At 39.4% G+C, this 22136-nt stretch overlaps 1 protein-coding gene across 3 annotated transcripts in view; it reads right to left on the bottom strand.

Annotated features, from left to right (window-relative positions):
- LOC141153439 (melanopsin-B-like) overlaps positions 1 to 22136 on the bottom strand; it is a 343613-nt gene that overhangs the window by 207418 nt on the left and 114059 nt on the right. For all 3 annotated transcript variants that reach the window (XM_073638228.1, XM_073638237.1, XM_073638245.1), the window contains exons 2-3: positions 9957 to 10096; positions 9392 to 9525 (exon numbers count right to left, since the gene is read on the bottom strand). In XM_073638228.1, the coding sequence (XP_073494329.1) occupies positions 9392 to 9525; positions 9957 to 10096 (274 nt within the window). The remainder of the gene's footprint in view (positions 1 to 9391; positions 9526 to 9956; positions 10097 to 22136) is intronic.

The following is a 22136-nucleotide window of genomic DNA, read 5'->3' as shown; positions in this document are numbered from 1 at the left end:
GTGATTCATCAATATTAGAATTTCTGTGCATGATATACGTAATAATAAGTAATTCAAATTCTGCTCTATTGCCATTAAATCCATTAGCATAATATGTTGACAATACATCCTGTGTTAAAGAAACATTACATAACAGAAATGCACAAAAAAAACCTCTCCTAGCACTTCTTCCCTTAAAGAGAATCTTTCATAAAGTATTTAGTACCACATCTGAAAGCAGCATGATGTAGGGACAGAGACTCTGATTCCAGTGATGTGTCACTTACTGGGCTGCTTGCTATGATTTTGATAAGATCACTGTTTTATCTGCTCCAGATCTAGCAGCTTTCTGAATGCTGAGCTGTGTATAACCTTATTGACAACAATGATTGGCAGCTTTCTCCCATTGCACAGTGTACACAGAAAGCTGCTAATTAGTGGTAAGGTTGGGATAATACAGAGCTCATGGATATGGAGGACTACATGGCAACAGGTTTACTAGTCCTCTAGTGATAATCTCCTGCAGATAAAACAGTGATTTTATCAAAACTTCAGCAACCAGTCCAGTAAGTGACACATCGCTGGAATTAGGTTCTCTGTCTCTACATTATGCTGTATGGCATTTAAGTTAAATCAGATGCATAAAATACTTTAGTGTGAAAGTAAATGCATGTCTTGTGGTTAGACAGTCCCCAGCCTTATCAGGTGGAGATTAACGTCTCTGTTGTCAGAAAAATTTATAAAAGACTGACTTTCTCGGAATCATTGGAGAAATGCTGAAAACTAAATAACACTGAGGACAATTATATTTCTTGCTTAGTTTTTTTTAATGTCACTTTCAATAATAATAATTGTATTTCTATAGCGCTAACAAATTCCGCAGCACTTTATAATTAAGCGGGGACATGTACAGACAATAAAAACATCACAAAGTAACACATAGTTCCACAGCTACAGAAGGAGTAAGGGCCCTGCTCACAAGATTACAATCTGTTATTTTAAATTTGCCCCTGTATTTGTGGATGGCTCGGAAATTGTGGGAAATCAAGATTTTTTTAGCCACTGTCCTTCTTTTTTTTTAGCTCAGCCTTTACCAAGAGCAAAAGATTCAGTTTGCTGCCCTAGCCCGATAATTAAATTCCCTGATTCATGCAGGGTAGCTTGCTTGCTTCGCCATGCCGCTCATCAGCTGTCACACAAGGTGTGGGAAAGACTTGTGCAACACAAAAGGAAGAGGGAAAGGGAGCCCAGACTCTAGGGAAAGGGGGAAGTTGAGACCTCCTAGGCTGATCTAATATCACTCTGTCTCCACTAACCTCCCTATATTAGTTCTGCACCAATTGCCGTATGCGAACCTCACCCTGTCTTTCCCTGGTGTTTGACCCTGGCTAGGGAAGGGAGGGGGGATGAGCGCTAGTCAATCCCCACTGACAACTAAAGACAACAAGGGGGAACCAGAAAGGGAAATTAGCTTAGCTTTAAGTCGACTTCAGAGAGATGAACACCCATCCTCATAGCTCCAGAGAGTAAGAAGTAATGCACTTGCTCCGAGCCTTCACAAGGGGTAATGTGAGTATCGCCGGCACCTCCCTCTAGCAGACAGCAAGTATTTATACATCCAGGCCAAGGTGTTAATTAGCAAGAGGAAGGTAGCCACTGGGTCCTAGAGAGACAGCCTCTAAGATGGCGTCTGTAATGCCAAACGAGGAGATCTCCAACAACCAACTGCAGGACGACTGTCTGTCACTTCTGACACACCCGTGACATCAGCCCTCTCAGCCCCCTAGGTTCATTTCACCATTAGGGAGAAATTATTATAAGCAATCACTGCTGATGCAGTACATTCCTAAGTACTGTGTTTACACTTTTTTCTGCCATTTCATAAAAAATGACAAATAATATTTTATTCGTTTTTTTTTTTTTTTCACAAAAAGAAATGAAAACACATTGAAAAATATATCATATGAGAACATACTTTAACATGTGAAGGGACTAAATGAACAAGGAAAGGCTTTACTAGGTTCTCACAACATGGTGAGAAGGTAGTGTTTGAACAAATGGGAGATGTTATAAAGATCATGAGATTTTTGTGAACACAGAATTTACTGAATTCCTTAAAAGACATTATTGGCAACCAATTTTATGAAAGAAGGTGTCTGTTTGGGTGAGAATCAATCCTATATGGTGTCTGTTGTTCTGAGCCCCTGCACATGGCATGGAGGTTAAACCAGAGACAGAAAAGACTTTAGTGTAAAAGTAAATGCATGTCTTGTGGTTAGACTTTGCTGACTTTACCGCTCTGTTCCAGCACACATATTGCACTGTTTTTAGACAAGACATTTCTGTTATGTGTCCAAGATAAATATTTGTAATGTCATTCATTTATAAAAACCCATCTAATTTTTTTTTAAATGCAAAAATTACTGACAAATTCACCAAAAATTACATTTTAATGCTGTTATTGAAACAAATCTGGGCAGTGAAATGCTACAATGAAATAGCAAAATATTTAAAATTAAAAAATGCTAAACATTAATGAAGAAATTATAGATCTTTCCAAATGATACAACATATAGGGCCCAATTCATCAAAGCTTTTACACCAGAATTGTTTGAAACGTCGGAGAATTTTAGTGCCACTTGAGGTTGTGTTAACATTTTGTGACTTTTGGCTTTCTCATGCCATTATTGCCTAGTTCTGACAAAGTGGGCGGAGCTTGGGGCAGGACAGGGGAGTGATTTTGCTATGCCACAAATCTTACTCCAGCAGGGACTGGCATACCATTTGAGGCAGGGTGCGGCTTGTCAGACACTCCTGATTCATTAAGAGGCATGTGCCTCTAAATGAATCAGGAACCTCGCACTCCACCCCACCCTCTCATAATTGTGTGAAGTTTGCCAGTCTTGATGAATCAGGGGCATAGTAGTCATGATATTGATCCTTATCCGGGGCCACACAAGTGTATATTCTCTCATGCAAGAGAATTGGGTCAATTATGCTAATGACACTTGGCTCAAACTCTGATCAGAGTTCGATCTGAGTGTCGTCTTAGTGTGATCCGATTCTCTTGCATGTGAGAATTGGAGCACAGGTGTGGAGAAGATGGAGATCTTATTTTCTCCATCTTCTCCATTGTCTGAGACAGATATATAGCCCTTACAGTCACTCTTAAGTTAGATGAGAGAAGAAATTTGGTTGAAGAACTTTATGTGACAGCAAATGATGAAGCTATGTTCCGATATTCAAACTTTTAGAATGGATTTACATGCTGCAAATATTGTTGCAAAAGTTTCTGTTCCTGTCCAATTCATCTGAAAGTAAATAGCAAAATCCATGTGCTTGTCAACAAAACAGCCCATTTATAGGAATGGAAATGATTTACAGTCGCATAAACCTCAGTAACAAAATCTGGCTTGTCCAAATTTACCCATAGAGGGTAGCTTGGTGCCAATTGGAGCCCTTTGCAGAGTGTAGTTTGGTGAATAAAAATTTCTGACTCTGCTCGCCCCCAAGAGTTTCTCCTACCTGCTGCAATTATGACATCCCAACAAAGACACACGTGACCACTGCAGTCAGTCACTGGCTGTAGTGAATCACCAGTGATGGGCACAGTAGTCACATGTTCCTGTGTTGGGGTATAATAGTTGCAGCAAACTATAGAGAGTGCAAGGGGATCACAGAGCCCCAAAATGGGATCAGCAGAGAAATATGAGGTGTATATTGATCTTCACTAAGTTTTGGGGAGGAAACTAGAGTACCTGGAGGAAACCCACACAAACACAAGGAGAACATGGAAATTCCATGCAGTTGTTCATTCATCAGCATAGTTACTTTCCCTGTAATGTAGATTATAGAACTAAAGTTGTCAGGATACTGAGGAATTGTGTATAACATCAGCATCTGGCAAAGCCTGAGTCAAACAATTTTATCAGATAACTTTGGAGGTGAATCTCTTTTCCAGACTATAAAAGGTGGCAAACACGAGAGGGCACATTGAGGTGCTTGGCAGAAGACAAATTACATACACAGTACATGTAGGATTTCTTAGTTGTGTTCAATTGCGAAATTAGTGAAAGAAATTCTATAGGCACGAGCAACTTCCTTGACTATAATGCAGTAATTATATGTTCCTTATACAATCCATAATAATTATTTATTTTAAAGCACCATTAATTTGTGGGTGCCATACATGTGAATAGGGTTTACATACATAAAACATATATTACATACAAGAGTAGCAAATGAACAAACAGCAACAGATTGGTACAGAGGTGAACCTGTCTTCAAAGGCTTAAAATATATGAACTGCTCAGCCAAAAGTAAAAAAAAATATATTTATGACTACTTGTAACCACTTGATAAAGTCATGCATCTTCACGGCTTACTGAACCATAAGAAGAAGCCAAGCTTAATTTGTAGCTAATAATTTATAAATTCCTTTCACTTTTAGGCTAAGTGCCCACGATGCAGAAATGCTGCACATTTTTTCCGCTTCTCCCTGGCAGGAAAACCGCATGCGGATTTTACATGCATTTTTACTGCCAGGGACATGCGGATGTGAAGCGTTCTTCACATGCATTTCTGCATGCGGGTTATCAAGCGCTTTTCCAAGTGATTTTAGTATCACTTGGAAAAGTGCTTGGCAACTTGGTCACACTGTATAAATCCATGCAACCGGCATGGATTTATACAGTGTGACCAAGTAATAGTTAAAAAAAAAGAATAAGAATGGTAAAAAATAAAGATTATACTTACCTTCCGATGGCCCCCGGTATTTTCTCCGCTCCGTCCGGTCTGTTGTATCGGTCGCGGTGGTGTGAAAGGACCTGCGATGACGTCATTGAGTCATGTGACAGGTCACGTGACCTGTCACATGACTAAATTACATCATCTCAGGTCCTCACACCACCGCGACCCATACAACACACCGGACGCATCGCTGAGGAGACCGGGGGCCATCAGAAGGTACAGTACATACCAAAAGTTTGGACACACCTTCTCATTTAAAGATTTTTCTGTATTTTCATGACTTTGAAAATTGTACATTCACACTGAAGGCATCAAAACTATGAGTTAACACATGTGGAATTATATACTTAACAAAAAAGTGTGAAATAACTGAAAATATGTCTTATAGTCTTGGTTCTTCAAAGTAGCCACCTTTTGCTTTGATGACTGCTTTGCACACTCTTTTCATTCTCTTCATGAGCTTCAAGAGGTAGTCACCGGAAATGGTTTTCACTTCACAGGTGTGCCCTGTCAGGTTTAATAAGTGGGATTTCTTGCCTTATAAATGGGGTTGGGACCATCAGTTGTGTTGTGCAGAAGTCTGGTGGATACACAGCTGATAGTCCTACTGAATAGACTGTTAGAATTTGTATTATGGCAAGAAAAAAGCAGCTAAGTAAAGAAAAACGAGTGGCCATCATTCCTTTAAGAAATGAAGGTCAGTCAGTCCAAAAAATTGGGCAAACTTTGAAAGTGTCCCCAAGTGAAGTTGCAAAAACCATCAAGCGCTACAAAGAAACTGGCTCACATGAGGACCGCCCGAGGAAAGGAAGACCAAGAGTCACCTCTGCTTCAGAGGATAAGTTTATCCAAGTCACCTGCCTCAGAAATCGCAGGTTAACAGCAGCTCAGATTAGAGACCAGGTCAATGCCACACAGAGTTCTAGCAGCAGACACATCTCTACAACAACTGTGTAGAGGAGACTTTGTGCAGCAGGCCTTCATGGTAAAATAGCTGCTAGGAAACCACTGCTAAGGACAGGCAACAAGCAGAAGAGACTTGTTTGGGCTAAAGAACACAAGGAATGGACATTAGACCAGTGGAAATCTGTGCTTTGGTCTGATGAGTCCAAATTTGAGATCATTGGTTCGAACCACCGTGTGTTTGTGCGACACAGAAAAGGTGAACGGATGGACTCTACATGCCTGGTTCCCACCGTGAAGCATGGAGGAGGTGGGTGTGATGGTGTGGGGGTGCTTTGCTGGTGACACTGTTGAGCATTTATTCAAAATTGAAAGCATACTGAACCAGCATGGCTACCACAGCATCTTGCAGCGGCAGGCTATTCCATCCGGTTTGCGTTTAGTTGGACCTTCATTTATTTTTCAACAGGACAATGACCCCAAACACACCTCCAGGCTGTGTAAGGGCTATTTGACCAAGAAGGAGAGTAATGGGGTGCTACGCCAGATGACCTGGCCTCCACAGTCACCAGACCTGAACCCAATTGAGATGGTTTGGGGTGAGCTGGACTGCAGAGTGAAGGCAAAAGGGCCAACAAGTGCTAAGCATTTCTGGGAACTCCTTCAAGATTGTTGGAAGACCATTTCCGGTGACTACCTCTTGAAGCTTATCAAGAGAATGCCAAGAGTGTGCAAAGCAGTCATCAAAGCAAAAGGTGGCTACTTTGAAGAACCTAGAATATAAGACATATTTTCAGTGGTTTCACACTTTTTTGTTAAGTATATAATTCCACATGTGTTTATTCATAGTTTTGATGCCTTCATTGTGAATGTACAATTTTCATAGTCATGAAAATACAGAAAAATCTTTAAATGAGAATGTCTGTACAAACTTTTGGTCTGTACTGTAAGTATAATCTTTATTTTTTATTTTAAATTCTTTGTTTAACAGGTTCTATGGTACCTGGGTCTGGAGAAGAGTCTCCTCTTCTCCAGACCCGGGTACCATCCGTACATAGAATCGCATAATATCCTTGTGTGCAAATGTGCTGACACGGATATTATGCGTTTCAATGCAAGTAAATGGCGGCAATTACGCTGCATGTCCGCAAAATTAATGGACATGCTGCATATTTTTCCGCAATGATAATCCGCAGCGGAAATCTCTGCAGAATGTGCACAGTACATGCGGATTATCATTGGAGACCACGGGACACGTATTACCAAGGTTTTTTAAGCGTTGTCGCTGCGGAAATTCCACAGCAAAAACGCTTGAAAAACGCATAGTGGGCACGCAGCCTTATACCAAGCATGCACCAACTGTATGTATCATACTGTGGAAGAAAAAAAATATGAAATAATATTGCACTCACACTAACACATAAATTCAGCATATAGAAAATATAAATTAATAATTAAGATATTATACCTGTCTGATTCACCTTGGTCTACCTGGTGTAATGTTCTGCCATCTTCCTGACGTCACTTCCAGAAGCAGCTTTTTAGTGTAGACAGCTGGCTGGAGCGCCAACAGTAATCCAAGAAGCTGCCAAAGAAGAAAGAAGTGACGTCAGAAGATGGTCGGTTAATGAAGGCACCGCACTAACAAAATTATTGCATCGATGCCATGCACCAACCTTCACAACCATACCAGACAACCAAAGTGGGTCATACAGAAGAAAAATATGTTTAACTATATCATAGCCTTAATGTTTAATGGATTTCAAGTAAATATTGTGGTTATAATGTACACAATGGATGATAGACAAGCATTGGTTGTGATACAGTAAAAATATCATAACAAGCAAAGTTAATACAGCGTTTCATTACATTCCTTAAAGGGGTATTCTCAGGCTGCCTGTTAAGAAACTCAGAGCTATGCAGTCTCCTTACTTTCTGTTGGCTTGGGGGAGGGTTTGAGCTTCTTCTTGAATGATAGCTCTGGTCAGGAGCTATCTGCTACTACAGATAAACAGTCTGCCAGTGTTTGTTCTTAGTCTACACTGTTATCACAGTGCATTTGAACAAACACAGGGCTAAAGAAAATGAATGCCCTGATTAGGAGAATTGATCTGGAAAATGCTGATGCTGAGGGCTGGTGTATTGTGATTATGTAAGTGTGATCAGAGCCCTATACAGAGCTGAGAGGTAGAAGGGGAAGGTGAGAAGCTAACTGCTGTATAGAAATTAATGAGCTGGAGAGAGCTGGGTGGGATATAAGGAGTTAACTTCTCTCCTGGAATGCAACTACTAAGCACACTCAGCACTCAGCCAGGCACTGGTGGCTGAGCTCCTTAGAAACCAGCTGCACACTATGTAAGATGAATACTCTAATAGAAGGGGAATTAAAGTGGATAGAAAAAACAATTCAATTGCAAACTTGCTTATTTTTATGCTGTCTAAGTAAAGTAATTAATTAACATGAGGATACCCCTTTAAAGAATAACTGCCATTTCAGGTGACTCTTCAGAATTGGCTGTCATGTGTGTGTAAACATGGAATAATTCTATTATCTGGACTTCATATAACTTCTACTCTGCATTCGTCATCAGTTTTATTTCTCTGCAGACCCTAGATTTCCCGTTTTCTCTGAGCTAGTGAGAGGATACTACCTGCTGTGATGTCTCACATGCACAGTAACCATTTGAGGAATAATTGAAATTGTCTAAATGACAAAAATCCTGGGATACATTACTGTTATTCATAGAATATGAAACTGGAATTTTATGCGCATTCTGCATGCAATGGCTAAAATTGGCTATAATTTTTTTAAGCATCCTCTGAAATTGTGTCAATCACTGTGTATTTTATTTTAGTATGATAGTCTTTTTTATGTAAAAAGAAAAAGAGTTGACGCTTTCTCATTTAGAGTTTAAAATATCCACAAATTCATTTTTTTTACATATGTTTTTATTATTTAAAAAAAAAAGTCAACTAACTACTTTGTACATTCACATTGAGAAAGAAATAATTGGCAAACAGTGAATTTTTGCAGTTCTTCGCACTACGCTGAGTGAGTTGCAAATAAGGGCGCTTTCACACTGCGTTATGGCACCAGTGTGAAAAAGCTCGTCAGGGCTTGCGTCTGAACCCCCCCGCATTCGAGTGTATGCGCCGATGGGCCATAGACTATAATGGTGCCGACAGAGTGAACGTGTGCTCTGTCATGCATCATTTTTGGGAGTGTATGCCTACTGGAGGTGGACACTTTGACGTAGTAGACTGCGTATGGGTGTCCATTTTTAACATCTTAAAGGTATATACAAGTCTTAAAGGTAGAGCTACACCTGGCTTTTTTTTTTTACAATTTCCTACCTTGTCAATAGAAATGCATTAAGTACCTTGAAACACTTGGCAAATTCACCTCATTCAAGAGAATAGTTAGTAACTTAATTTTCTTCTTGCTGGAATAGCTAGGTGATTTTATGAAAAACACTTGGAAATTGCTCAATAGGATAGGATTAATCTATTTAATTCTTATTGCAAATATTTTAGATGCGATCCTGACCCTGAGTGCAAAATTCAGGATCAATTATTTACTTTTGCAATTTTTGTGTCAAAGTAATTCTGATCATGTAGGACATTTTTAATATCTGTGAGAAGAATGACTAATAAATTAAATAGTAAAGATAATAACAACTTAATGTACCTATTCATTTTATTTATACCTGATTGGTAAAATAGGATAAACAGATTGGATATGTTAATAATGGTCTATTACCTATTCCATCAAGGATCCACTGCCTGTTGAAGCTGTTCATGAAGCAGACCGGTGCTTGGGTAGCTGACATGAGCAAATCGCTTATTGCTAAGTTCATTATGAAGTAGTTTGGAGCTGTTCTTAGTTTCTTATTACTGAAAATAGAACAAACTGGTTATTAATATGAGGGATAATACAACAGAAATATGACTAAAAATGATAAAAAAAATGCAACACTTAAAAGGTCTTCTGCATATGGACACATGAAGGTTAAATACATCCACATTTGGTAGATACTAAATACAGCCCCTCCGCACTTCTGTATAACACACATTTACCATACAGGGTTTAGTGTAGCATCATGTCTTGGACCTATTTTGCTCTTTTAGAGCATGTGATGGCGCCTAGTACAATTTTTTTTAACCTGGATTGTAATAAAATCATGTCATGTACCTTCGGATGTGGTATTGCAGAAGAATCCACAACCACAGGAATACTATTAATATTAAATAATAATATCAAATAATATTTTAATATCAAATAATATTTTTTAGTAGAACTGATAACAATTATTTTAATACTGTACCAGTAAAATGCATAAAGAACGAGAAGATTTCCAATAACACCAACTGAACCAATAACAAGAATACAGCTTCCAATTGTGTACAGAACTTGGTCTGGAACTTCTGGCAGTGACAAGCCTTTGTGAGGTCCAAGCTCCACTGCCTGGGAACAAAACATAGTGTGAATTACATACTTTAAATAGGTATAAGTAAAGTTTTATAACGTATTAGTTGTTTAAGCAGTTATATGCAACTGGTGTCAACCTGCAGATACAAAAAGGCTAAAGATGTTAAAGCTTTCCCTGCCTGGCCAAAAAAGTAATGTCTTGCTACATGTACAACTGTGACTTGGCCCAAAAATGTTATGAAAACTTTACATTACTATTTAAAGAATTATGACAGGGGAATAAATAATATTTGATTGTCCCATTTAACAAAACTTTATTCAAACTGAAGAAGAAAATTACATTTTAAGCTACATAAAATATCATAGATCAAATTCTCAGTTTACAGGCTACTAACCACATACAGTGCCTTGAGAAAGTATTTCAACTCTGTGAACTATTTCACATGTTTTCATATTACTCCCACAAACTTAAATGTATTTTATTGGGATTGTATGTAATATACCAGCAAAAAGTAACAAGTATTTGTTTCTAAATGTTTTAAAATATAAATCTAAAAATTGTGATGTGAATTTGTACTCAGCCCCCTTTCTTCTGCCCAGAAACGTTACACGAAGGTGGGGTTCCTGGCTGGGTGTGTAGACTTGTGCTATGGGGGTGCTATGCCCTTGCAAGCCGCATGTTACTGATGACTTTGGTTTGCCAGGACCAGATGTTGAGGACTTCAATGAGGGAGATCACCAGTCAAAAAGAAACATTTTACTTATCGATAACTTTGTGGGAATTATGTACTGTAGGTTGCGGGTACACAACTTTAGGGACGTTTCCTTCATCATACGGAGCATCTTCACACACGGTCTCTATTCCTTTCTCTTTCCTTGTTTGTTCTCTTTCTTTACTATTTCACTCTATTTCACCACAACCCAGCTCAGTACTACAGCCCAGTTAGCAAAAGTCCTATCCTCAACCCGAGGTTCCACATCTTCTTTCCCCTCAAGGGAACTATGTTGCCAGTATGGCCGGTACTTAACTTCTCTGTCACTGACATCATGGAACTCCTGGCTGGGGCACTATTTTCATCTTACGTACTTTGTTCCATCTTGGCTCATTGCCTCTTGGAGTTATAAACTCTGGGCTGCACTGCAAGGCATCCTACCCCAGGACCCATCTCCGTTTGATTACTCTGTCCTCCTGATGGTTCTCTTTTCCTTTTTACTCTGTTTCATGCTAACCACCATCTTGATCTCTCCTCACTTCAGGACACCCATGTCATGCAGCACTGCTTGCTGTCCTGACCTTATGTCTACTTCTCACGCACACTAGGCCCTATCTGATGTCCTATCAAATAAAGTTGTGCTCTGTAAGGTGCTCTGGTCAGAGGAGACCGAAGTAGAACTTTTTGGGCTAATTGAAAAATGCTAATTCTAGCAGAAAACTATCACTGCATATCACACTGAAAACATCATACCTACTGTCAAACATAGTGGTGGTAGCATCAAGCTGTGGGGATGCTTTTCTTCAGCAGGGACAGGTAAGTTGGCCAGAGTTGATGGGAAGATGGATGGAGCTAAATACAGGGCAGTACTGGAGGAAAACGTGTTAGAGGCTGCAAAAGACTTGAGACTGGGGTGTAGGTTCATCTTCCCGCAGAACAACGACCTAAACATACTGCAAGAGCTACAATAGAATGGTTTAGATCAAAGCATATTCATGGTGTTGGAATGGCCCAGTTAAAATCCAGACCAAAATCCCATTGAGAATCTGTGATAAGACTTGAAAATTTCTGTTCACAGACACTCTCCAACCAGTTTTACTGAACTGGAGCTAGTTTGCAAAGAAGAAATGGCAAAAATTTCAGACAGTAGATGTGCAAAGTTGGTAGAGACATACCCCAAAAGATTTGCAGCAGTAATTGCAGCGAAAGGTGGTCCTACAAGATATTGACTCAGGGAGGCTGAATATGAATGCACTTCACAATTTTCAAATTTATGCTTTTAAAATATTTAGAAATCCATGTATGATCTCCTTTACACTTCGCAAATACTTGATACTTTGTGTTGGCATATCACCTAAAATTCAAATAAAAAAATATTTAAATTTGTAGGTGCACCATGCAAAAATGTGGAAAAGTTCACAGGGCATGAATACTTTTTAAGGCACTGTATCATAGGTGAGAGAAGTTATTTTAAGTGAGAAGCCTATATGTATTAAAGTAGCAATCCCATCACATTTTTTACTCTTAATATATTGCAGTCATCCTATTATATTGCACTATATACTTACAATTACTCATTTTGCCCTTCTACCCACTTCATTCTTCTCTTTCCCATTAGATCTATGACATCACATGATTAAAAACTGACTAGCTGAATCCTTCTAAGCTTTATGTAGAGGCATGGGGTCAATTTTCACTGTATGACTCATCAGTCACTGCAATAGTCAATGGTTGAGGGGAGGGGGAGCAGCTGGGTCAGGAGTTGAAGAGGTGAATGATAAATGCAGGGATACGAGAGTTCTTATTTCTACATATAGCAGAGAAAAGAGAAGAATTAACTGGATAGAAAGGTAAAATGAGCAATTCTAAGTACACTGTGCTACATAATATGATGATTGCAATATATTAAGAGTAAAAACACTTTGATGGGACGAGTGCTTCTTTAACTTTGACAAGACAAATGTAGTAGCCATATGTTGATGATGATAGCCATGTTTTTACCATGCATAATCAAGGGCTGTGCATGCATTTTGTAACCAATAGTAACAATGTTTATGTTTTTTCAAAAGTCTTATTTTTGGAGCCGAATAGTCATATACTTTGGGCCAGGAATAAATTATCTACTTCTTTTTGTATCACAAGAAAGTGCTGCTTCCCCTTTTGTAAGGTAGAAACATGAATAATATTAATACTAGTAAAACAAATCTTTTAACTAAACACATTACAGAATTTTTCGGTTTCTTTTTGTTAACTTGTGTAAATGCAATTTTTCATCATGATCTTGTGACATAAGAGCGCAAGAAACAATTTGTTATATATGCTAAGTATTTACCATGAAAAATTCTCTTTTATTCTGGAACACAAATGAAAGGCTATCACAACTAAAGCACTAATGTTGTATGCTTTTGTAAAAGTACTCTTGACCTATAACAAGAAATATATATATAAAATACAATTCCACCCAAACATTTGTCATACATGCTGACTGGTTTTCAAGGATGCTTCACAATGAGAATGAAGGATTTATATAGTATGACTGTATAATACACATAATCTTTTAACCAACACCCCAGGCAACTCTTTTGTCAACTGCAGGGGCTGAGGAGGTGATGTATACCAAAGTATTAAAGGAACACGAAAGAGAAAATCCATTGTTATACACAATCCCTTTAGACTATGTTCACAAGCAGCATTTTACCCCCATTTTTTTTTGCAGCGTTTTTTACACAAACAAGCCTAGTTTTACAGTACCAACAAAGGCTAGGAGACTTCAGAAATCTCATGCACATGTTTGTTTTTTTCCTGAATGAATTTGAGAACTGCAGGGTTTTTGAAATTTGCAGTGTCAGTTCTTTCAGCTTTTTTGCCTCGTTTTTTCACCTGTAGAAAGCAATGAAAAATTACAAACACACTGCAAACAGATTTTGCTGAATTTTTGGCAAATAAAACTAACTTTATTTACTTTGTACTGCTGATAAATCACACATGTAATCCCCATGAAAAAAACAGCTAAAAATAGAAAACAACAAGTGCAAAAATATTGAAAAAAATAAATGAAGCAAAACCTGCTTTTTGAACACAGCTTTTTTTTACTGCCAAAAGAACAGATTTTGGCTTTAGAAAAAAAATGCTGCCAAAGGACTGAGTGTGAACATAGCCTGAGGCTAAGTACCCACGATGCAGAAATGCTCCGGATTTTTTCCTGAGCGTTTCTGCATCTCCCTGGCAGAAAAAAACATATGCGGACTGTACATGCGGATTGTACATGCGTTTTTCCTTCCAGGGACAAGCGTAAGTGAAACATTTTTCACATGCATTTCCGCATGCGGGTTGTCAAGTGCTTTCCAAGCGATTTTAGCATCACTTGGAAAAGTGCTTGACAACTTGGTCACACTATATAAATCCATGCAACCGGCATGGATTTATATAGTGTGATGAAAAAGATTAAAAATGGTAAAAAATAAAAAAAACACATTATACTTACCTTCTGATGACCCGCGGTCTTTTCTCCGCTGCGTCCGGTCTCGAGTCCAGTGTCTTCGGCGGCTCGCGGTGGTGTGAAAGGACCTTCCATGACGTCATTTAGTCATGTGACAGGTCACGCGACCGCCGACGTCAGCGGTCGCGTGACCCATCCCATGACTAAATGACGTCGTGGAAGGTCCTTTTAGACCATCGCGAGCTGCCGGCAAGCCAGGACGATTCACTATGGAGACCAGGGGCCATCAGAAGGTAAGTATAATGTATTTTTTATTTTACTTCTTTTTTTTCACAGGTACTATGGTACTCGGGTCTGGAGGAGAGTCTCCTCTTCTCAAGACCCGGGTACCATCCGCACATTGAATCGCTTAATATCCTCATGTGCACATTTAGTGATGTGGATATTATGCGATTCAATGCGAGTCAATGGCGCCAAAAATGCCGCGATTCCGCAAAATAATTAGTAGTGCAGCGGATTTTTCCGCAATGATAATCCGCAGCGGAAATTTCCGCAGCATGTGCACAGCACATGCGGATTATCATTGGGGAACATGGCAGGCCTTCTATCAAGCGTTTTTTAAGCGTTTCTGCAGTGGAATTGCAGCTACGGAAACGCTTGAAAAACACATGGTGGGCACACAGCCTCAGGCTCTGCATCAGTTTTCTTTGGAGTGATGTTTGGATTTTCCAAAATGAAATGCATTGTGTTACTTATATTGCACTGCACAACTATTTGAAGCTAATGGAAAAGTAATAACAATTCTTGTCTCATTTACCAACTAAACTAAATCTGAGGAGCTGTAAACTTGACATGAATAAACTGTAAATTTTAAATAACCCCAGGGAACCAGATATCAGGTTTTATTTAATACTTATTTATCATCTTAGGCCACGTTCACACGTTCAGTATTTGGTCAGTATTTTGCATCAGTATTTGTAAGCCATAACCAGGAGTGGATGATAAATACAGAAGTGGTGCCGTGTTTCTATTATACTTTTCCTCTCATTGTTCCACTACTGATTTTGGTTTATAAATACTGATATAAAATACTGCCCAAATACTGAACATGTGCACGTGGCTTTAATCTGAATCTTGAATTTAAGCATCCACAAAAACAGGCAAAAATATGTGATATATGTTATGCTTTCACTCATGGCCTAGATTTTAGCTAAAAATTATCATCTTTTGGTCTCTTCAGTCAATTCTTCCATTCACTCATCTAATCGCCTAAGTGGTAATGAACATTTACAGGATGTGCTATAGAGTGTTAAAAAGCATTTCAATTAGCGGATGGTTCAGTTAACAAAGTGATCGTCCATTAAAAACGCTAGACATGTCTTGACAACAAAGCACAAGATCTGAAGGTGTAAAAATGACAGAAAAAAATTAATTAATTTCACTTTTATTACGCAAACTTCACAAGTAATAAAAGACAATAAAAAGACACTGAAAAACAGCCACTTATACATGATGAAAAACTGCAACTAAATCTACAACGACATGTAAGGATACTGAGTCTGTCAAATTACTTGTTCTAAATAAGATTTTAGAGATATAATGTAACCATTGGAGATAATGGATAAAAATTACAATGACAGGAATATTAATCTTTTTTTTTGTAGAAAATCAGAGGATTTGGAAAACTCAAATTTCAGAGATTAGCTGTTATTAAAGGTTTATTTCTTGGAAGACGCAGTGATTAGCTGTTATTGCAATATAGAGAAATATTCTAGGCCAAAAATTTAAATCAATTACACAAGGAGCACTGAAAATGTTGGAAAGAGGATGTATGCAGTGATAATAGAAGATGTGCAGTGCAGAATAGTACCTTTACTATAAAGTGAAAAAAGTATAAGTTTATAAGGCCGAAAAAAGACAAGCGTCCATCCAGTTCAGCCTATTTCTTGTGCACTGCAGCTATTCCGCAGCGTTGATCCAGGGGAAGGCAAAAAAAAACCCATGCGGTATAGGCCAATTTACATCATTGAGGAAAAATTCAATTCCCGACACCAATCTGGCAGTCAGATTAAATCCCTGGATTAATTAACTATCACTAAGCATAAGATGTAATTTTATTGTTCTCAAGAAAGGCGTCCAGGCCTCTCTTGAACTCTTTAAGTGAGTTGGACATCACCACTTCCTCTCCCAGAGAGTTCCAGAGTCTCACGGCTCTGACCGTAAAGAATCCCCTTCTATGCTGGTGCAGGAACCTCCTTTCCTCCAGACGCATAGTGTGCCCCCTCGTCTTTGTCACCATCCTTGGTATAAACAGGTCATGGGAGAGATCTCTGTACTGCCCCCTGATGTATTTATACATGTTTATGAGGTCTCCCCTAAACCTTCTCTTTTCCAACGTAAATAGGCCTAATTTTGACAACCTCTCTGGGTATTCTAGTCCCTCCATTCCCTTTATTACCTTAATCGCCCTCCTTTGTACCCTCTCTAGCTCCAATATGTCTTTCCTGAGCACCGGAGCCCAGAACTGTGCACAATATTCTAAGTGCGGCCTTACCAGCGCTTTATACAGAGGAAGAACAATGTTCTCATCATATGCCCCTATTCCTCTTCTGATGCATGCCATGACTCTATTTGCCTTTGCAGCTGCTGCCTGACACTGGGCACGCCAATTTAATTTGCTATTAACCAAGACGCCCAGGTCCTTCTCCATGTCAGATTTCCCCAACGGTTTCCCATTTAATATGTATGGTTGACTGCTGTTTTTCTTTCCCATGTGCATGACCTTACATTTATCGGCATTGAACCCCATTTGCCATTTTTTGGCCCAACTCCCCAATTTATCTAAATCCTCCTGTAGCTGTGCCCTATCCTCATCTGTATTAACTATTTTACAAAGTTTAGTATCATCTGCAAATATTGCTATTTTACTATGCAACCCTTCCACTAGATCATTAATAAATATATTAAATAATATAGGGCCCAAGACAGACCCTTGAGGCACCCCGCTAGTAACCCTGACACACCCTGAGCTTACTCCATTGATAACCCCCCTCTGCTTTCTATCACTCAGCCAGCTATTTACCCACTTGCACACATTATCCCCCAGACCAAGCATTCTCATTTTATATACCAACCTTTTGTGTGGCACGGTATCAAACGCTTTGGAGAAGTCAAGGTATACAACATCCACTGACTCTCCCCGGTCCAGCTGTGAGCTCACCTCCTCGTAGAAGGCGATCAGGTTTGTTTGGCAGGAGCGATCCCTCATGAATCCATGTTGATATGGAGTTAGACAGTTATTATCATTAAGATATTCTACAATAGCATCTCTAAGAAATCCTTCAAACAATTTACCCACAACAGACGTTAAGCTGACTGGTCTATAGTTTTAGACCCCTTTTTGAATATTGGTACCACATTTGCTTGGCGCCAGTCTAGTGGGACAGTCCCTGTCCATAAAGAGTGCTTGAATATAAGATACAGCGGCCTGTCTATCACATTACTTAATTCTTTTAGTACCCGGGGGTGTATGTCATCTGGGCCTGGTGACTTGTCTATTTTGATATTATTTAGGCGTTTCTGAACTTCCTCCTGGGTTAGGTGGGTGATATTTAGCGGAGGGTTTACTTTATCACTCCGCATTTCCTCCGATAAATTGTTTTCTTTTGTGAAAACAGTGGAGAAGAAGCTATTGAGTAGGTTTGCTTTACCCTCATCGCCCTCTATGATTTTACCCAGGTTATTTTTCAATGGGCGAACTCCATCAGTTTTAATCCTTTTACTGTTTATATAGTTAAAGAACAGTTTGGGATTCGTTTTACTTTCCTTGGCAATTAGTCTCTCTGTCTCCTCTTTTGCTATTCTTATTTGTTTCTTACAGATTTTGTTTTTTTCCCTATAAGATATTAGCGCTTCCTCGCTGCCTTCTTGTTTAAGTTTACCGAAAGCCCTTTTTTTGTTTTTCATTGCCCTCTTGACTTCCTTATTTAGCCACATTGGCTTCCTCCTATTCCTAGCCCTTTTATTCCCATAAGGTATGTACCTTCTACAGTGACTATGTAGGACTGTTTTGAAAATTTCCCATTTTCTATCCGTGCTCCTATTACTAAAGATACTATCCCAGTCTATAAGGTGAAGGGCATCTCTTAGCTGATCAAACTTTGCCCTCCTGAAGTTCAGTGTTTTTGTGACTCCCTTGCTGGGCACCCTACTGAAGCACATGTGGAATTGTATAATGTTGTGGTCACTATTTCCCAGGTGCCCCCCGACCTGCACCTCAGTTATTCTGTCTGGCCTGTTAGTTAATATTAAGTCTAAAAGGGCCGTCCCTCTAGTTGGTTCCTGCACAAGTTGTGACAAATAATTGTCTTTGATAATTGACAGAAACCTGTTTCCTTTCTGAGATCTACAGCTTTCGGTTTCCCAGTCTATATCGGGGTAGTTGAAGTCCCCCATAATAATCACCTCTTTATTTTTTGCTACTTCGTCTATTTGTCTCATTAATAGACTTTCCGTGGCTTCTGCTATATTTGGTGGTTTATAACAGACTCCTATGATAATTTTATTATTGTTTTTTGCCCCATGTATCTCCACCCATAAGGACTCGACCTCCTCATTTCCTTCCCATACATCCTCCCGTATTGTAGGCTTTAGACACGTCTTTACATATAGACAGACTCCACCCCCTTTCCGACTTCTTCGATCCCTTCTGAACAGACTGTAACCCTGTAAGTTAACTGCCCAGTCATAGCTTTCATCTAACCATGTCTCTGTTATTCCCACTATGTCATAGTTACCTGTAGATATTTCTGCTTACAGTTCATCCATCTTGTTTGTCAGGCTCCTGGCATTTGCTAGCACGCAGTTTACGCGATTTTGTTTTGTTCCAATCTTCTCCCTGTGGATTGTATTAGAAATTTTCTTACCTCCCTTCTTGTATCTTGTCATGGACCTTCTTTGTCGCACTTCATATCTTTCATTAGTATGTTCTCTGGTTGCATGTTCGTGTCCGGCATTTTTCTTCCCATCCCCTCTTCTTCTAGTTTAACGCCCTCCTGATGAGTATTGCGAGTCTCCTGGCGAATGTGTGTTTCCCAGGTTTGTTGAGGTGTAGTCCGTCTCTGGCAAGGAGTCCGTCATAGAGGTAATTCACACCGTGGTCCAGGAATCCAAATCCTTGTTGTCTGCACCATCGTCTCAGCCAGTTGTTCACATCAAGGATCCTGTTCCATCTCCTGATGCCATGCCCGTCTACTGGACGGATAGAAGAAAAAAATACCTGCGCATCCAGGTCTTTTACTTTCTTCCCCAATGCTTCAAAGTCCTTGCAGATTGTCGGTAGGTCCTTCTTTGCCGTGTCATTGGTGCCAACATGTATCAGAAGAAATGGCTGGACATCCTTGGAACTGATGAGCTTCGGTATCCTATCGGTAACATCCTTGATCTTCGCCCCTGGGAGGCAGCATACTTCTCTTGCGGTTATGTCCGGTCTGCAGATAGCTGCTTCTGTTCCTCTCAGTAGTAAGTCTCCCACCACCACCACTCTTCTTCCCTTCTTGGCTGTCCTTTTTCTTGTAGCTTCTGGGTGTTTCTGGGTGCTCTTTTCTTTTTTGCTTGCTGGTAGTTCCTCATCCTTAGGTGTGCCATCTTCGTCCTCCACAAGTTCTTGGAACCTGTTTCTCAGTTGTGTGGTTGGTGGTGTCTCCATGGTCTTCTTGCTTCTTTTGGTCACTTGCCTCCACTTGTCTGCCTCTGGAGGTTCTCTGACGCTTCCTTCACTTTCCGTGACCAGTAGTGACGCTTCTGTTCTGTCCAGGAAGTCTTCATTTTCCTTGATGAGTTTTAATGTCGCAATTCTTTCTTCCAGTCCCCGCACCTTTTCTTCTAAAAGAGCCAGTAGTCTACACTTCTGGCAGGTGAAGTTGGTTTCAGCTTCTGGTCGATCTGTGAACATGTAGCACATGTTGCAGCTCACCATGTAGGTTGTCACATCTGCCATGCTGCTCCTTGTCCCTGCTGACTTGATGTCTGTCTTCTTTCTTGTGATACCCTAGGATAAACAAATTAAACAAATTTGGTTTGGCGATGCTTTCCAAGCAGCTGGTCCCGGCTGTACCCAACGATCTTCTAGCTGAAGGAGACTCTTCGCTTTTCCCAGAAGGCACCTGGAATATGCAAATTGTCCTCTTCAAGCTTCAATCCCTGGTTTGGCGATGCTTTCCAAGCAGCTGGTCCCGGCTGTACCCAACGATCTTCTAGCTGAAGGAGACTCTTCGCTTTTCCCAGAAGGCACCTGGAATATGCAAATTGTCCTCTTCAAGCTTCAATCCCTAATTAAAGTGCCTGTAAATAATGCGGCTATACTGTACACGTAATGGAAACCTATGTAAAGTACACATTAGGCTATGTTCACAGATTGCGTTTTTTCAGCATTTTTTTCTGCAGCAAAACCCGATCTCTTGGCAGGAAAGAAGCTGCATCAAAAACGCAGGTTTTGGTGTGTTTTTCAGGATCTCAAAGTTCAACTTTCCTTCCACCACAGAAGCATGAACACAGGTCACCAATGCAAGACATATGTGCAACCATATTAACCAGAATTACAAATGTAACAGTGGGTGCACGTGAATTGTTCAGGAATCAGGAATAGTATTCCTAAGACACTGGCAGTGCATTGAGTTTGTAGGACACTATTTTTTACACTATGGTCTGCCATTCAGTTGCTCAGGGCATTGTTCAGTTTCACACCTTCCTGGGCCACAGGTATTGCTCAATCTCACACCTAGCCAAGCCAATGTTTATTGTGTACACATCACTAATTTAATTAAACTGTTCTAATCCAAGCTGCCATCTCAGGTGACAAAGACAAGATGGTAAAATCATAAAAATAAATGAGTTTCACATACTATTGTACTTGCTTTGTTCACTAAAAATGCAGCAAAACTTGATAGCTATGTTTACACTAGGCGTTTTTTCAGCGTTTTTTCACTATCCATTACTTTCAATGGGTGAAAAATGCTGAAAAAACACTGAAAGAAGTGACATGCTCTATTCTGCAAAAAATCATGCAAAGCACAAATTACTGAACAAAAACCTAGTTGTGTGCATGAGATTTCTGGAATATCATAGACTGTGCTGGTACTGTAAAATGCAACTGAAAACTTGCATAAAAAAAGCTGAAAAACGCAATGTGTGAACATAGCCTAAATAATGCTGTAATGCTGTATACATAAATAATGCTGCAATACAGCACAAAAAAATAACTCAACCAAATAATAGTAGTAAATGTGGCTTCAGTTGTCTGTAAGTTTATGAACTTTTTTTATGAACTACTGTATAAAGGAAGTTCTTTTGTGGCACTTTCACAATTATTTTGGCAAATTACTATTTTGCTTTGAATTGTGATTCTTTTCTTTGTTTTTGACACCATTTTTTTCTAGCACATTAATCTTACTTTTGGACATACATTTCTACAAAAAATGTCTAATAAAATAGTCAATTTCTGTTCAGATATACAAAAGACAATATGAAACATACCTGTGTCAATTAAAGTTACTCATAGAAGTTTTTGTTGTTGTTGCATATACCAATGCATACATAATTTACTACATTACATTACAGCACTTATTTTGAGCTATTGAAGTGTAAAAAGGAATTCTGACAACTGATAAGATGCCCATACACTTTGTATAATGTTTATTAAGTGTGACAGATACCTATGGATTGGTATTGGTGTAAGCAGTTTTTTCCCCCTACGAAATGCCATTGTATCGCTTTCAACTGCTCATTGATCCTATTTAGGGATGAGCGGGCCCATGGAAGTTCGGGTTCTGGTACCCGACCAGAACTTTAGTCCAAAGTTCGGTTTGGGTACCATCTCTCTCTCCTCCCAGACTTCCCCGGAACTCCGAAGATTATAATGGACTTC

The sequence above is a fragment of the Phyllobates terribilis genome, unplaced genomic scaffold, assembly GCF_046119375.1.
Source record: "Phyllobates terribilis strain yellow unplaced genomic scaffold, ASM4611937v1 Scaffold_1__5_contigs__length_1240528914, whole genome shotgun sequence".
NCBI lineage: Eukaryota > Metazoa > Chordata > Amphibia > Anura > Dendrobatidae > Phyllobates > Phyllobates terribilis.
Note: the sequence above shows the minus strand (reverse complement) of the source record. Positions and strands in the feature narration are given on the sequence as shown.